Here is a 16185-nt window from a genome sequence, read left to right as displayed (position 1 = left end):
TCCGTTCACGGATTGTTCCTGCCTCACGTTGTATTCTTGCTGAGGCTGACGCGACACTGGAAGGTGCTACTTTAGCTACAATGGGATTGAGAAAGTAGCAAATTAAAAGATTTTAAGATGGAGTTTATGATGTTCTACTTTAATGACAAAATATACTACGTGATTAAAGTGTCGTACTAGGGTGTTGTACTGTGTTAGCCATTATGAATGTAGAGAAAAGCCAAGCAAAATGACACCTTTTATTGGCTAACTAAAAAGATTACAATATGCAAGCTTTTAAGGCAACTCAGGCCCCTTCTTCAGGCAAGAAATTTAGAGATTAAAGTTGACATTTTGTGCTTTTTTCCCCACTGTGTGCCTCATGCATAACGGCATGCGTAGAACTCACACTATAACATGGCGTAAGGACAAAAGCGGAAATGTTCGTACGCACAAAAAAATCCAGATGCCTAAATCTGTGCGAACGCCAACTTCCATGTTCTTCCGCTACATAAATCCCGGTCAGCGTGAAAAGTAACGCACGTGCACGCACCTGCTGCCACTCCCCAAACTCCTCCCAGAATTACACATCTTTGAATATGCAAATCAATATTAATAGCCCTTAAGCTCAGCGTTCTGTGATAAAGGCAATGGCAAAAGCAAGAGGGAAAATAGAAGAATTTCAGCAAATACCAAGTGGAGGCAAAGAAAAGCGTACTATTTGTTAGTTTAAGTTGATCGAGTGACATAGCGTGTTGGAGAAACTTGAAAGCTCAAGTTCACAAAGTCGCACAGTGCCCGAAATTAAAAAAGAAGTTGTCAGATATCAAAGTCGCCATGAAAAGGGGAGTCGTAGCCCACCGTCTGAGTGTCATATGAAAGCTTATTAGGGTACAGAGAAAAAAAAATAGGCACACAGTGGGGAAAAAAGGACGAAATGTCAACTTTAATCTCGAAATTTCCACTTTAATCACGTAGTTTATTTTGTCATTAAAGTAGACGATCATAAACTTCATCTTAAAATTGTTTAATTTCCTAGTTTCTGAATCCCATCGTAACTAAAGTAGCATGTTAAATGCTTTGTATTGTATTTGATCTTTTATGTGCTCTGTGTGTGTGAATCACTACGTACTTCTGGGCTTTTTTTTCCTCTGACAGGGCACAGAATCCATTACATTCGTGATATCACAGCTCTTTAAATAATTAAAATACTGAGATGTATACATAATATCTTGTTCACGATGATAGGAGTTAAAGCGTGTTATTAAACATGGGAACACGGTGGCGCAGTGATTGTTCATGTCTCACGCAAGAGGCTTGCTGCTCTGTGCCGCGACCTTTGATGAAATACTTTATCACAGAAGTACCGTCTCTTTCAAACGTTCTAACCTCCAATTCCTGTCCTTACACTTCTTTCTCCAAATACCCAATCGCCACACAATCAGCTCTGTAATAGACGTGAAGCCATCTGTAAACTTAGAACGCCGATTCTTCAAAACTTTTAAGGAACATTGAAATATCTTTGTAGTACGTGTTTAATTATTCTATCCGTCTATCCTTCCAGTGTTGTGCCAGCACCAGCAAGAATACAACGTGAGGCAGGAACAAACCGTGAATGGAGCGCCAGCTCCTCACTAGCGCTGTAGCACCACAATATAGATTATTTAAGTGAAGTTTAAGTTTTATCTGTATAATATAATCAACATATTTTGCTGCATTTCATCTTAAAAATGATATCGTCATCATATGTAAATACGCGCTTTATAAAGTGGCTCAGGTTGTGTAATATTATAAATGTAGTGCCAGTTTACAGTGAGGTGATTGTACTTGTAAGTACTAACAGTTCTACAAGGAGCACTTGATGGACTGATTGACTGCGTTTAGAGTTCTTGGGATGAAACCGCGAGGTCCGTACAGGAAAGGCTCTGAAGTGTTTGTCGTATGAGAGCAGTTCAAATAGACAGCATGGCTGAGGCAGCGTGTGCTTGATGCTGTATCCTGATAATTCTCCTTCCAATCAGCTGCTGTAGAGCTGTGATTCACACTCAGATACAGTGATATAAATACTCCGAGTGGTGCAGTGACAGTAATATGGAAAAAGATGATCTGCTGTGGTAACACCTAACAGTAGCAGCTGAAAGAAGAAGAAGAAGGTGCAGTGAGAGTAACAACGCTAAAGCAGTTATGCTATTTAGAATAGTTTGGCCATTCTGTGGACCATTATATTATTTCAGGTTAATTACAATCAGATGCATTAAACTAATAAACAATATGCGGTTAATTTCAGTGTATTTATAAAGCCACGTCAGGGATGTGGATCTAAAAAAGAAAGGGTAACCACACAGGAACAGTAGCACTGCTTTGACGCTGGGTGCCGCCAGTCTGCAAAACCGAGCGGAGAACTTACGCCAAGGTATGAGCTGGCATGAAAATGTGCGTGGCTTTACACCAAGTTTAGGTTTTATACATCGCGATGTGAGCGTGGAAACAGGAGTACGCAACATTTATACATGAGGCCCCTAGTCTTTTGAATGCTCCGGTCTACAAATATTCAAATACTGAGGAGTGGCCTTGATGTTTCAATCACAAACATACCTGTATATTACAGCAAGGAGCACGAGGGCTTCTCCTGTGGTGCTTCAAGTGCACAGATATTCGTAAATTGGGTCAAATAACAAGAGAGGAGTAGCCCTCCTCGGCAAACTTACTGTGCAAATACCTGCATATGACATCAAACCGCTTTGGACCCCTTAGTGTTGTATTGGGTCTGAGTGTATGCAGATTGATGTCTGTAATGGTTTGATTAATGACCCCCCCCCCGAATTTACCACCCTAAGTGAACACCCAGTCTGCCTGAATGGTACAGCTGGCACTCTACCAGGATCCCACCCATCCAGTTGACGGGTTACTGTTTCACCCCATACTGAACAAAATGAGATTGAAAAACAACGTAAAAATAACTGAATAACTTATTATTTGATTATTAGTACCAAAATCAAAATCATATTCAAAATGGGGAGGAAAAACATAACAGCAAAGTCGGACAAAATTGAACTCAAACCTCCTTTATAACAAAACAGAGACTGACAGATGGGCTTGCCAGAGTGCGCGATTCCTCAAAGGCCACACATCTGAAGTGGCGCCATCTTCAGGCTCACACGAGAACAGCACCAAACCTAAGGAGGCACTCACCTGTTTGATAAGCCAGGTGTCTGAGCCAGTCTTGTGTTTCTGAGGAGAGAGAAAGAAAGAAAGAAAGAAAGAAAGAAAGAAAGAAAGAAAGAAAGCAGCTGGTTAGTCTGATGGTAGGCTGCAGACCCCATTTCTGTTAACCTGTTTTATGGCACTGCTTTAAATCTCAAAAATGAGTTAAATAGATCGTAGATTATGAAAATTACACACTGCATGTTTATCGGCTTTCTCAGCACACCTTAACACAAAAAAGCATAACAAGAGGAGACCAATCAGTGCATTCACTCCTCGCTTGTTAAACTGTCTCAGTGACCCATCCAGAAACTTCTTAAAAGTCGTTAGGCTTCTGCTTTAACTGCGAGATCCAGTAGTGTGCTCAGGTCTCTTTGCATGAGGAAGTGATCAGTCGTAAGTGCACTTCCCCTCAGTGTCCACTAGGTGTCCTCGGATACACGTAAAGAGAGCAGGGAAATGCATACCAGCCAACGTGCAGTCAGAGAAATTTAAATGTGGACCTCAGGATGAACATTAGTGAAAGGAACCGACAAAGTCGTAACCGGAAAGTCAAATCAAACTTTCAACAAACTTAAAACTAAATCCTAAACTCAAGGGTGACATTTATAAGCCAATCATTTATTCACCAGAGAAGCCATACTTGATCCTTTATTCCTAAGGAATACATTTTTGTTTAAAAATGTCTCAGTATGTGTGTGTGTGTGTGGTGGTTCAAATCCCACAACTAAGACTGGCAGACCCTGAGCCAATCACTTCACCTACCTGTGCTCAGCTGAAAAAACAAAAAGAAATGGAACCGACTGTACCTCAAATGTTGTAAGATAGATAGATAAAAATGAAAGGCACTATATAATAAATAGATAGATAGATAAAAATGAAAGGTGCTATATAATAGATAGATAGATAGATAGATAGATAGATAGATAGATAGATAGATAGATAGATAGATAGATAGATAGATAGATAGATAGATAGATGGTGTTGATGCATTGACGGCTCTGATGCCAACCATCACGGATTTGAACATAATAGAAGGCCAAAGGGAGCCAATGCAGTGATCTGAAGAGAGGACCTACTGAGGTGGTTTACAGAAGGGACAGGAGAGGGTCCCTGGGTGACCCCCTATGCTTGCCTGATGCACCCTTGAGATCTCCAGGACATATGGTAGGGTCTGCCCAACGTTACATTGCATCTTTCACACTAAAGTCTAGGACAGTCACCTTCACCATCCATGCCATCTGTACCAGCTGTCCCATGTGATACATACCCATCCCACTCAAACCACCTGAGGGCAGTGCCATTGATGCCATTGGTGACAAGAAGAATGTGATGGTTTACGGCGAGAGGTCTAGCAGGATGAGCACAGAAGACATGACGGTGGCTCTGGCCTGCCGTAACTTTTCCTTTTTATTTCCTCATTTTGTCGTCTTTAGAGTCAAATGTTGGAATTGAAGTTTAATTGCTCATTTATTTAATATCAAGTATTGTTTTGTTTATTGATTATTTTGTATTTTTGCATTATGTTGGCTGTTGGTTTTTTACGTTAAGCTCCTTCTTGCATATAAGCTGAGCCTAAGGGGGTGGGACCCCCTGACACCACAGCTGCCCCCCTAGGCTGCTGAACGACTGTTATGCCTACAGGACATTCTGAAATGACCCCACTCTTGTTTCTCTTCTTTTTTTATGTGAGTAATTTTCTAGTATTTTGAATCTTAACTCGATTTTAGGATTAAGATGTCTCGATTGTGGCCGTTTTTTTTTTTTTGTTTTTAGTTGTCGCTTTGTTAAATGTTTTATAAAGGAAAAATGGTGGACCAGGGGTTTTATGGTTTCACCGTTTCTGTTCTTTGAGCTGATTATAAAATCCTCCATTTGGTGGGCCCGTGTAGGCCACAAGCCTGCTTCTTGACTTTTTTTGGAGTTAGGCTCCCCTTGATAAAAGGCCTATGTCTTGGAGGAGAAGCCCCCATTTTTCAAGTTTTCAAGAACTGAGAAAGTCATAACAGCCAGACCTGTACCCCCTGCAATACCACTTTACAATGCCCCCCCATTAATCTGATCAATCAATCAAATGTTATTTTATATAGAGCTGTGCTGCGGTGCTTTAAAGAATCAGAGCAGCTAATGTGTCATATAGCACCTTTCACATTAAACACTACCATAAAGTCCATTACTGTCACCTTCACCACCTGTGTGACACACCCAGCGCACTCACCTCCACGCAGGCCCCAGTGGTGGCTTCACAGATGGTGAGGACCGACATGTTCTGTGCCCGGTTTAACCAGCGGACTGCCAGGCGGGTGCTGCTGATCCACATAACCATGGGGATGTAGCACTCCCTGAAAAGAGAAGTGTAGCCCATTAGTCGATTGGCCTTTACGTTTCATTGTCGCAGTCATGCCTGAAAGTTCCAGGTGGTCTTTATTTGGGATATTGGAGAAGGCTGAACTCTTAGGAATGAACAGAATGAACACCCAAAATAAAGACTTGAGATTTCAACTCGTTGGTTATTAAAGGGTTAAGACCGAACAGGGCAGCCTGAGGCTCCGCCCCCTCAGACCAGCCCACATATAAAGGCAGCCAGCTGTCATTTCACCATCAGAGTCTGTGGCCGTCACAGCAGCACTCGCTTGGCCTTCACTGTGACAAAGAAATGAGATGTCCGTGGCTGGCATTATACAGCATATAAAAATAAATATTAATAGAAAAAATAAATATAAGTAATTATCCTTCACTGCTTTACTGGATGCAGAAATCAATCAAACCTCATTTGGTTTTGAATATTTTGGCTGTTACTGCAGACATTATTACATGGCACACAGTCATAATTTAGTGTATATTATATAGCGCCTTTCATACTGCGCACTTTTATAAAGCTGATGAAATCCATCCCATTTACTTGGTTTGCAGTATTGTGCCTTTTATTGCTATTCAATTAAAACCTTTTTGATTTTGCTTGCTATGGTGATCACTAGAGGCATTATCACCACGTTCACATTTACAATTTATATTATATAGCGCCTTTCACAGTAAGTGATTTTATAAAGTGCTCCACAGGACACAAAATCAATCAAACTTTACTTGGTTTTGAATATTGTGCCTTTTAGTACAAGCATTGCTACAAGGCACATAGTCAACCTTTAGGTTATATAGCGCCTTTCATAGTGAGCACTTTTATAAAGTGCTTCAAAGGGCACAAAATCAAAAAGTGATTGGCTACCTCGGCCCTTGGTCATGGTGCCCGCTGGACCTTCTTGTGCCCAGGCAGCTTTACATCCATTGCTCCCATACAGAGTGCCCCTCGTCTCCACGCCACGCCAATGGCTCACGCTGGCAGAGCTTGGAAGTGAGAGGCTAATCTCATGCTCAAGGCTTCTTCCAAAGATCCAGGCCTCCCATTTGGTCTTGCAAGAATACCCTCCCATGTGGTGGTCCTCCAGTCCTGAACTTTCTGTTAATGAGTGTGGTCTTTCTCCATGCTGGTCACCTCCATAACCAGAGTGTGCTTCCTCTTCACTCATAGATGCCGTTGACCACATCTTGGCTGCCCATCGCCCTCCCCCTCCCCTAATCCAAGTCTGGTCCACCCATGCTGGGGTCTTCCCTTCCCACCACCTCTTGGTGCCTCAGACTTGCATTGGTTTAGCTGCTATTAGGAAGGAAGGCTAGAGTTAGAGAAGAAGGGGGCCTGATGGTGGGGCATGAACAAGGGACTGCAGTCTGAGGTGGGCAAGTGGGCCGGTCATCCCACCTGGTAGTGTGGGACTCTTGCTTAATTGGGTTTTGGTTGATTCCCCCCCCCCCCCCTTTTTTTTTACTGGCTTTAATTTTTCCCATTTTGGCCTCATTTCTCTATTTAAGACATTCTTGGGGTTCAAGATCTACATGTGAGCGCCCCCTAAAGGCTACATGTTAAACCAAATTATGTTTCCCTGAGCACATCCCCAGTGGGCACACACATGCGTATGGGAGGCAGTCAATGAGCTTGACTGAATGTGTGGTTATGCCAGTCCAGGGCTCGACTGGGCACACCAGCGCCATTTCTCCTTCCTCTACAGATCCACAGAAGGGAAGTCCACCTAACCTCACTTCCTGTTCTGGCACAGACCTCCCAGCCAATCCCAGGCCTGAGCTCTCTTCTGGGTGCAGCCCAAACGACACGCCTCTTCCTGCCTGTCCTCTTCCCCTCTGTATCCCATTTAGTCCCGTACTGGACTCAGTCCTGAGAGGTTACTCGATTTGTCTCACGTCTTATTTCAAGTGTACAGGGTGAACTTCTCCAGGCTGGTGGTCAGGCTGCCCTCCTGGCATTGCCAGCAATCTGTGCTTTCATTCGGGAGATGGGCGTCATCCCAACTTTCTGTTAGATAAATGCTCCACCCAAAATGATCTATTTAATCTGCCTGTGTTCTTGAGGCTGATCCACCAATTAGCTGTGAACCAGCTGAGGGTAGGGAAGGCTGCAAGGATCTGTGGTATCCTGGGTGAACCTCGACAGGCTGGTGGTAAGGCTGTCCTCCTTGCATTGCATGCAATCTGATTCCATTTGGGAAATGGGCGTCAACCCAAATGATCTGGAAAACGGGACTTGTTATCCTTATCTGGAAAGGGAAGGGTCAAGTCAAGTCAAGTTGGGGAGCATGCACTGGTACAGCACGTTGCCACACCCTCTACACAACGAAACAACTCGGGATCCCGGTTGGCAACCCCCCAGGCAGACACGCGGTCCAGTCCCACCCTGTGGAAATGACCCTCTATCTGCCACAGCCAGGTGTTACGTGGGCGACTGGTCCAGCCACTCAGGTCCTCAACAATGAGGATCTTATGAGCTGGATCACCCTCGGGTTAATGCGCCACATGGCCATAGTGCCGTAACTGACGCTCCCTCACAATGCAGGTCATGTGCCTCATTCGGGACTCCATGAGCAACACAAAGTCAAACCAATGGTACCCAAGGATTTTCCGGAGAGACACAGTAGCAAAGGAGTCCAGTCTTCATCTCAGGTTACTGGATAGCGTCCATGTCTCACAATCAGGGAGCACCAGGACTCTAAAGACTTGGACCTTCGTCCTTTTGCATAGATATCAGGAGCACCAAACACCCCTTTCCAGCGAGCTCATGACCCCCCATGCTCTCCCAATCCGTCTACTGACTTCACAGGAAGAGTCACCAGAGTCATGAATGTCACTGCCAAGGTAAGTAAACCTCTCGACGAGGTCGACATTCTCTCCGCAGACAGACACACTGCTGATGGCCGTTCCCAAGAGGTCATTAAAGGCCTGGCTGTTGGTTTTTATCGGGACACTCGCAAGCCCAGACACTCAGACTCCTCTCTCAATCTCTCAAGTGCCCCAATCAGAGCCTCCATTGACTCCACTAAGATCACAGCATCGTCAGCAAAGTCAAGATCCGTGAATCTCTCATCACCAACAGATGCCCCACAGCCGCTGGACCCCATGACTCTGCCCAACACCCAGTCCATACAAGGATTGAACAGAGTAGGAGCAAAAACAGACCCCTGACGGACCCCAGAATCAACTGAGAGATCCTACCTCCACTCTGCACAGCACTCACAGTACCAGTGGACAGGCCGGCCATGATATACAGCAACCTCGAGGGCATCCCACGAACCCTCAGGATGTCCCACAGGGCGTCTCGATCAACTGAGTCGAACGCTTTACGAAAATCGACAAAGGGTGCAAAGAAACTCTGCCAATATTCTCGTTTGCGCTCCATGAGAACCCTCAGTGCCAGGATTCGATCGATGGTCAACTTCTTAGGCGTAAAATCGATCGCTGGTAGGTGAGCAACTGATCACGGATTCTACTGAGGACCACCCTAATGAGGACCTTACCTGGCACCAAGAGCAGTGCTACCCCCCCCCCCCCAAAGTTGCCCCAAACCCTTCCCTTTCCAGATAAGAACGACAAGTCCCATTTTCCAGTCAGTTGGGATGATGCCAGTCTCCCAAATGGAAGCAAAGATTGCTTGCAATGCCAGGAGGACAGCCTTACCACCAGCCTGGAGAAGTTCACCCCGGATACCACAGATGCCTGCAGCCTTTCCTCCCCTCCACTGGTTCATCACCTGTGCAATCTCAGTGTGACTGGGGGGTTCACAGCTAATTGGAGGATCAGCCTCAAGCACCGTGGACCAGAGATATCCAACGTCCTAGCCGGAGGTTCAGCTTTGAACAACTTCTCAAAGTAGTCAGCCTAGCGGGTCACAACTGCAATGTCATCCGTAAGGACCGTTCCATCAGCTGCCCTGACTGCGACTCTCCGAGGAACAGATTCAGATGTGCGTAATGCTTCGATTCCTCTGTAAGCAGGACGTGGGTCACTAGACAACAAATGGTGTGTCACTTGCTCACAGATTCTTCTAACAAAAACCTCCTTATCTGCCCTCAGAGCCCTCGCAGACATCCCTCTCAGTTCCTGGTACAGACCAGAGTTGCCATTGAGCCGTGTGCTGTGACTCCTCTCGATGATATCCAGGGTGCTCTGCGAGATGAAACACCTCCTTCTGGGAGGATTGCAACAACTTCAGGGGGACAACACTGCTCTCATTGACAGGTACTGTCCTCGCTAGGGTGATCCTCAATAGGATCTGAGATCACTTGTTCACCTGCCAGCAACTGGAGCAGTCTGGTTTTCCATTTAAGAAGTCGGCCATCAACCTCATCCTGGCACTAAGGGTTCTCTTGGAGCGCAACTACGATTATTGGTTGATCGAGCCGCCCTGTGGGACATCCTGAGGGTTCATGGGATCCCCTTGAGGTTGTTGGATATCCTGGCCGGCCTGTCCACTGGTACTGTGAGTGCTGTGCAGAGTGGAGGCAGAACCTCTCAGTTGATTCTGGGGTCCCAGGGGTCTGTTTTTGCTCCTACTCTGTTCACTGCTTGTATGGACTGGGTGTTGGGGTCCAGCGGCTGGGGGGCATCTGATGGTGAAGAGAGATTCAGTGATCTTGACTTTACTGACGGTACTGTGATCTTCACAGAGTCAATGGAGGCTCTGATCGGGACACTCGAGAGACTGAGCGAGGAGTCTGAGAGTCTGGGCTTACGAGGGTCCTGATAAAAACCAACATCAGGTCTTTAGTGACCTCTTGGGCATGGCCATCAGCAGTGTGTCTGTCTGCAGAGAGAGTGTTGACCTCGTTGAGAGGTTTACTTACCTCATCAGTGACACTCATGACTCTGGTGACTCTTCCTATTAAGTCAGTAGATGGATTGGGAGAGCATGGGGGGTCAGGAGGTCACTTTAAAGGGGTGTGTGGGGCTCCTGACATCTACGAAGGTCCAAGTCTTTAGAGTCCTGGTGCTCCCTGTTTGTGAGACATGGACGCTATCCAGTGACCTGAGATGAAGACTGGACTCCTTCACGTGTGTCTCTTCAGAGAATCCTTGGGTACCACTGGTGTGACTTTGTGTTGCTCATGGGGTCCCAAATGAGGCACATGACCTGCATTGTGAGGGGGCGTCTGGTATGGTACCCGAGGGTGATCCGGCTTATTGTTGGTGACCCAAGTGGCTGAACCAGGCCAAGGGGATGCCCACATAACACCAGGTAGAGGGTCATTTCCGGATGGTGGAAGCGGACCATGTGTCTGGCTGGGGGGTTGGCAACTGGGACCCTGAGCTGTTTGGTACCAGTGCATGCTCCCCAACCTGACCTGGCCTGGGGTGGATCCCCAAACCTTTTTCTGGCTCTGTATTTTCTCGTTACACCACCACCACCCCCACGCATCCCACCTGTTTCTGAAGTCATCCGGTGAGATCAGCTCCAGGGTGTGTGCCGGGCCATAGAGGTTCACGACAAACAGTTTGACGGAGGGCAGCGGCTGGCCAGCCTGAAAAAAAAAAAAACAGAATGAAAGATGGGGGGGGGCACACCTGTGAAGTGTGCCAGGGGCCAAGTCCCACACACCGGCGCCTCTCTCGAGGAATCACCTTGGGGTAGGGGTAGTGGGTGCTGACGGGGTAGACGCCCCCCAAGAACTGAGGGATCTCCATGATGGGCGTGGCAGTGTTGTTGATCATGAGATACGCCAGGCGAGCCCCATCACTGGACCACCAGTGTGCGATGTACGTCTGAAGGACCTCCTCTGAAACAAGAAACCGGGAAATGGCTCTGGTAATCACCCCCCTGTTTGACCGAGAACGTGGCACAAATCTGAAACCCTCGACCCTGCACGCCCAAGCCGCTCTGTATCTTCTAGGGTGCCTAAGGGTGTGGAGTACCTTCATAGAGCCAGTCTGAGATGCCATTGAGGACGATGCCATCCCGGCCGGTGGAGGTGAGGCGCAGCGCGCTGCTCGACGTGTCCTGCTGGTAATAAATGTTGCTTTCAAAAATGTACACCTATGGAAAAGACAAAGGAGGGAAGGTCAAGGAGTCTACAGGGCACTTAGACCAGCAGCCATGCCAGTCTGGGCACACTGGGCATGCTGTTCTGAATAAAAATATGAAAGGCACTATATAAACTCACCAGCTGGTTGCCCAGTGGTCCCCATGCTGCAAACTGAAGGACAGACGTCTTCGCTTCAGGGGGTTTGATCTCCATGATCTCCCTGGGAAAGGACACACCAACTATGAACTCTGCAAAATACGGTTGCCTTCTGCGCCAAACTGTGCCTACTGACATGTACCAGACTTACCTGGTAGCCACATTGTAGATAGCATAGGAAGCCAAGAAGGAGCGGGTGTGGACCTGCAGAGAGAAAACAACGTACAGCAGGGGGCTGAGACACACGTGGGCATTCACACGGGCACAGACATCTTGGGCGTGTTGGCACCACCTGAAATGCTTTGATGATCCCATTTTTATCCAGCTTGTGACCCATTGAAGAACCTCTGAAGATACAACATGAGTCAGCATTTTGAAATATTATTGGGGTCTTTTCACATTGCTGGCTTTATTTTCCAAATTGTTCTCATTATCCACTCAGTGGCCACTTTATTAGGTACACCTGCTCAACTGCTTGTTAATGCAAATATCTGATCAGCCAATCACATGGCAGCAACTTCAACCACCTGCTAAAATTCAAACTGGGCATCAGAATGGGGAAGAAAGGTGACTGAAGAGACGTGGTGGCATGGCTGGACAACAGAAGATTGGAAAAACGTGGCGTGGCCTGCTGAGTCTCGATTTCTGCTGTGGCATTCAGATGTTGGGGTCAATGACATGAAAGCAGGGATCCATCCTGCCTTGTAGCAACAGTTCAGGTTGGCAGTGGTGGTGTGATGGTGTTAATTGATATTTTCTTGGCCCACTTTGGGCCCCTTAGTACCAACTGAGCATCATTTAAATGCCACAGCCTACCTGAGTATTGTTGCTGACCGTGTCCATCCCTTTATGATCTTCTGATGGCTCCTTCCAGCAGGATAACGCGCCATGTCAGAAAGCTCAGATCATCTCAAACTGGTTTCTTGAACATGACAATGAGACTCAACTGGACTCACTGGACTTCACTGGACTCAAATGGCCCCCACAGTCACCAGATCTCAATCCAGTAGAGCAGGAGATTCACATCATGGGTGTGCAGCTGGCAAATCCTTAGCCAAATCTGCGTGACACTATCATGTCAATATGGACCAAAATCCCTGAGAAATGTTTCCAGCACCTTGTTGAATCGATGCCATGAAGAATTACAGCAGCTCTGTAGGCAAAAGGGGGTCCAACCCGCTACTAGTAAAGTGAACCTAATAAAGTGGCCGGTGAGTCTATTTAACTGTATTCTGCAGGTTAGGTGCATTGGCGATCCTAAATTGTCCCTGGTGTGTGCTTGGTATATGTGTGTGTGTGTGTGTGTGTGCACCCTGGGGGATTGTTTCCTGCCTTGTGCCCTGTGTTGGCTGGGATTGGCTCCAGAAGACCCCCGTGACCCTGTAGTTAGGATATAGCGGGTTGGAAAATGGATGGATGGATGAAATTGACTCTATCAAAAACTCCACTGTATGGCGCCCTCTAGTGGAAACTCTCTTCCTCAGCTGTGAAATTCCATACCACATCTCCCTCTTCAGGAACTGCTGATGCCCTCATTCCATCTCTTTGCTGGTGTTTGGGGGCCCTCTGAAGATGCAACTTGACTCAGTATTTTGAAATATTACTGTGACTTTTTCACATTGCTGGCTTTATTGTTTTAATTATTTTTATTTCATCCATCCATCCATTATCCAACCCGCTATATCCTAACTACATTGTCACGGGGGTCTGCTGGAGCCAATCCCAGCCAACACAGGGCGCAAGGCAGGAAACAAACCCTGGGTAGGGCGCCAGCCCACCGCAGTATATTTATTTCATTTTTTTTTTAATTTTACTTATTTATTTTTAATTATTCTGAATGTTTTTGGACAATATGTAACATATGACAACCAAGCGCTATCTCAAAAGCTATTGTGAAAACTGCACTGCATGGCGCCCCCTAGTGGCAACTCCCTTCCTCATCTATGAAACTCTATAACTTAGGAAACCACTGATGTTCTCGTGTCCTGCGGTGGGTTGGCACCCTGCCCGGGATTGGTTCCTGCCTTGTGCCCTGTGTTGGCTGGGATTGGCTCCAGCAGACCCCCGTGACCCTGTGTTCGGATTCAGCGGGTTGGAAAATGGATGGATGGATGGATGGTTTTATTATTCTGTTATTTGAATTAACATATACTCTCATATCTCGGTGATGAAATTTAAAAATGGTTCTGAATTACCAGGTGGACAGGACAGATTTCTAAAATGGCTTCTATTTAGAACGGAAATCAATGGGATGTTTCACATAAAATGAACAGCAGGTGGCGCACCTAAATGTTTGTGTCTCTCTAAGATGTCCCCTCTTAGTGCCTTCTGCCCTCTCCCAGATGACTCCAGCAGGTCTTCTTGTTCCACCGAGAGGCCCTCAGAGCATTCAGCATCTCTTAGGGTCTCCAGCCCACTTGGTGAACCACCACATCTCAAGTCTTCACCATGTCCCTCAGCAGGGTCACCCCACTGTCACTTAGGGCCTCAGCCTTTTCTTGTCTCTCATCAGGGGGTGCCCCCTTCATGAATCTCAGCTTCACTCCATGTCTCTCAGCCCCCCTCAGAGTGTCACAGGGTGCCAGCCTGTCTCACTCCTGTCTCTGGGCACAGGGGTCTCTCACAATCATTCTGTGTGTTTCCTAATATTTTCCTTTGGCATCCCTGAAGGTGTCTTGCAGTCCAATCAGAATATCTGAAGATGTCTCTCGGCCTCTTCCTCTCGACTCTTATACCCTCTCGTTCTCTGAGGGTCTCCCAGCAAGTCTCACTGCTTGTCACTAACTGTCTTGGTGGCCCAGCATTTCCCTCTGGGATCTTGGTATGTCATGGTGTCTGCCAGAATGCCCCTCAGTGCCCCTTACAGTCCCACAGTGTGTCTTCTTCTGTCACTCCATCTTATGCACTCTCATTAGGGACTCCTAGCGCAGTGTTTCTTACACTATGGGGGCCGAGTGGTGAATCACAGTAGTACCGAATGGATGGGGGTCACGAACGACGTGAGGAATGACTTTTGGTGGGTCGCCGTGGGCAGCTTAAGCAAACGTCACTGCTCTGTTAGTGCCACCCCACCCCTGGATGATGATTGCCGGCGATTCTCCAAAAGGGGGACTATGGCGATTGGTGACTGTTCTCTAAGGGGGGGTGAACGGCGATGGGCAGTGATTCTCCAAGGGGGACCCCCCTCCAGAATGACGATTGCAGTGACTGTGGGTCATGAAGACACAAACAAGGCAAACTTGGGTCACGAGAAAAAAAAAAAAAAAAAGTAGAAGAGCCACCATCTTAGTGTCCCTCCATGGGTCTCGATATCATACTGTCTCTCGTTGTCCTTTACGGCTGGTCAGGGGGTCTCCTTGTGTCTCTCACTCTCTCTCTTTCTGTGCCCTGGAGAGACACAATGAGACACCAAAGGAAAGCCCCTCCATATTTCTTTTTTGTTTTCCTCATCTCTGGGTTTCTAATTCATTGCCTCAGTGTCTCCGTCGGTGTCCTGCTGTGTCACACTGCGTGTCCCACAATATGCCTTCGTCTTCCTCTCATACAGTCCTCTGGGTTCCCATGGGGTAGCGTACTGTCTCATGGACCCTCTTGGTGTCTTGTGTGCATTAGTGTCACTCATTGTCCCTTGGTGTTAGTCAATTGTGTCATCTCAAGGGACCTCCTAGGGTCTCCTAGTGCAGGGGTTCCCAAACTTGTTTAAGCCAAGGCCCACCGCCTGGTCAGGTCCCCTCACTAACATAAAGCCAATGTCTCTACTGGTGTCTCACTGCCTCAAACACCACGCGTGTCAGTGTCACTTATTGTCTCGTCGCGTTCCTCTTTGTGTCTCCTTTGCTCTTGACGTTTCATGGGGGAATCACCTGGGGTCTCCTAATGTGTCTCAGCTTATCCCACAGAATCCCCCAATCCCTGATATAGGCTCTTGGGTTCTTATTGAGTCTCTCTGTGTTGTGGTGTCTACCAGGAGGTCTCTCAGTGTCCCTTAGAGTCCCACACAATGTCTTCTTCTGTCGTACAGTGTTAGGATGCTCACTGGGGTCTCTCGGTGTTCCTCCGTGTGTCTGGGTAGCTCGTGTATTTCAGTGGCCCTCTTGGTCCTTTAGGGTTCCTCAGACTGGTGTCTCATTGTGGCTCTCACTTTGTGTCCCCCTTTGGTTTTCTTCCTCTTTGACCACTTTGTTATGGTCCATAGACAGACCCTCTCTTACTGACTTGACCCCCAAATACACACGGAATCCCTTTCAACGGGTCTTGAGTTTACCAGCGTGGTGCCAGCCTTCATCACTAACTGCAGCTTCTTGTCACCGTCATAAACACCCCCCCATCTTAGACTCAGCTCCTGCTCACCAACATAAATCTCCTACTCTTCTGCCCACCTCCGTATCCCACTCCCCCTTTTTCTTCAATGATCCCCCCCACCCCACCCCACAAACATTAATCATATTCTTACTGCCCAGAAACAGAAAAGAGAAATCTGAATCAG

General features: G+C 47.0%; 1 protein-coding gene across 4 annotated transcripts in view; it reads right to left on the bottom strand.

Annotated features, from left to right (window-relative positions):
- The window catches only part of LOC114649582 (inactive dipeptidyl peptidase 10), a 101402-nt gene that overhangs the window by 43429 nt on the left and 41788 nt on the right, over nucleotides 1-16185 (bottom strand). For all 4 annotated transcript variants that reach the window (XR_007934488.1, XM_051925049.1, XM_051925050.1 and 1 more), the window contains exons 6-12: nucleotides 11851-11903; nucleotides 11682-11763; nucleotides 11434-11554; nucleotides 11143-11297; nucleotides 10945-11042; nucleotides 5402-5525; nucleotides 3172-3210 (exon numbers count right to left, since the gene is read on the bottom strand). Coding sequence is in view for 3 of the 4 variants with exons in the window: in XM_051925049.1 (XP_051781009.1) it covers nucleotides 3172-3210; nucleotides 5402-5525; nucleotides 10945-11042; nucleotides 11143-11297; nucleotides 11434-11554; nucleotides 11682-11763; nucleotides 11851-11903 (672 nt within the window). In the remaining variant the exon portion in view is untranslated. The remainder of the gene's footprint in view (nucleotides 1-3171; nucleotides 3211-5401; nucleotides 5526-10944; nucleotides 11043-11142; nucleotides 11298-11433; nucleotides 11555-11681; nucleotides 11764-11850; nucleotides 11904-16185) is intronic.

Source organism: Erpetoichthys calabaricus, chromosome 3 (genome assembly GCF_900747795.2).
Source record: "Erpetoichthys calabaricus chromosome 3, fErpCal1.3, whole genome shotgun sequence".
Taxonomy (NCBI): domain Eukaryota; kingdom Metazoa; phylum Chordata; class Cladistia; order Polypteriformes; family Polypteridae; genus Erpetoichthys; species Erpetoichthys calabaricus.
The sequence above is the reverse complement of the archived record's forward strand: the minus strand, read 5'-3'. Positions and strand labels throughout refer to the sequence as shown.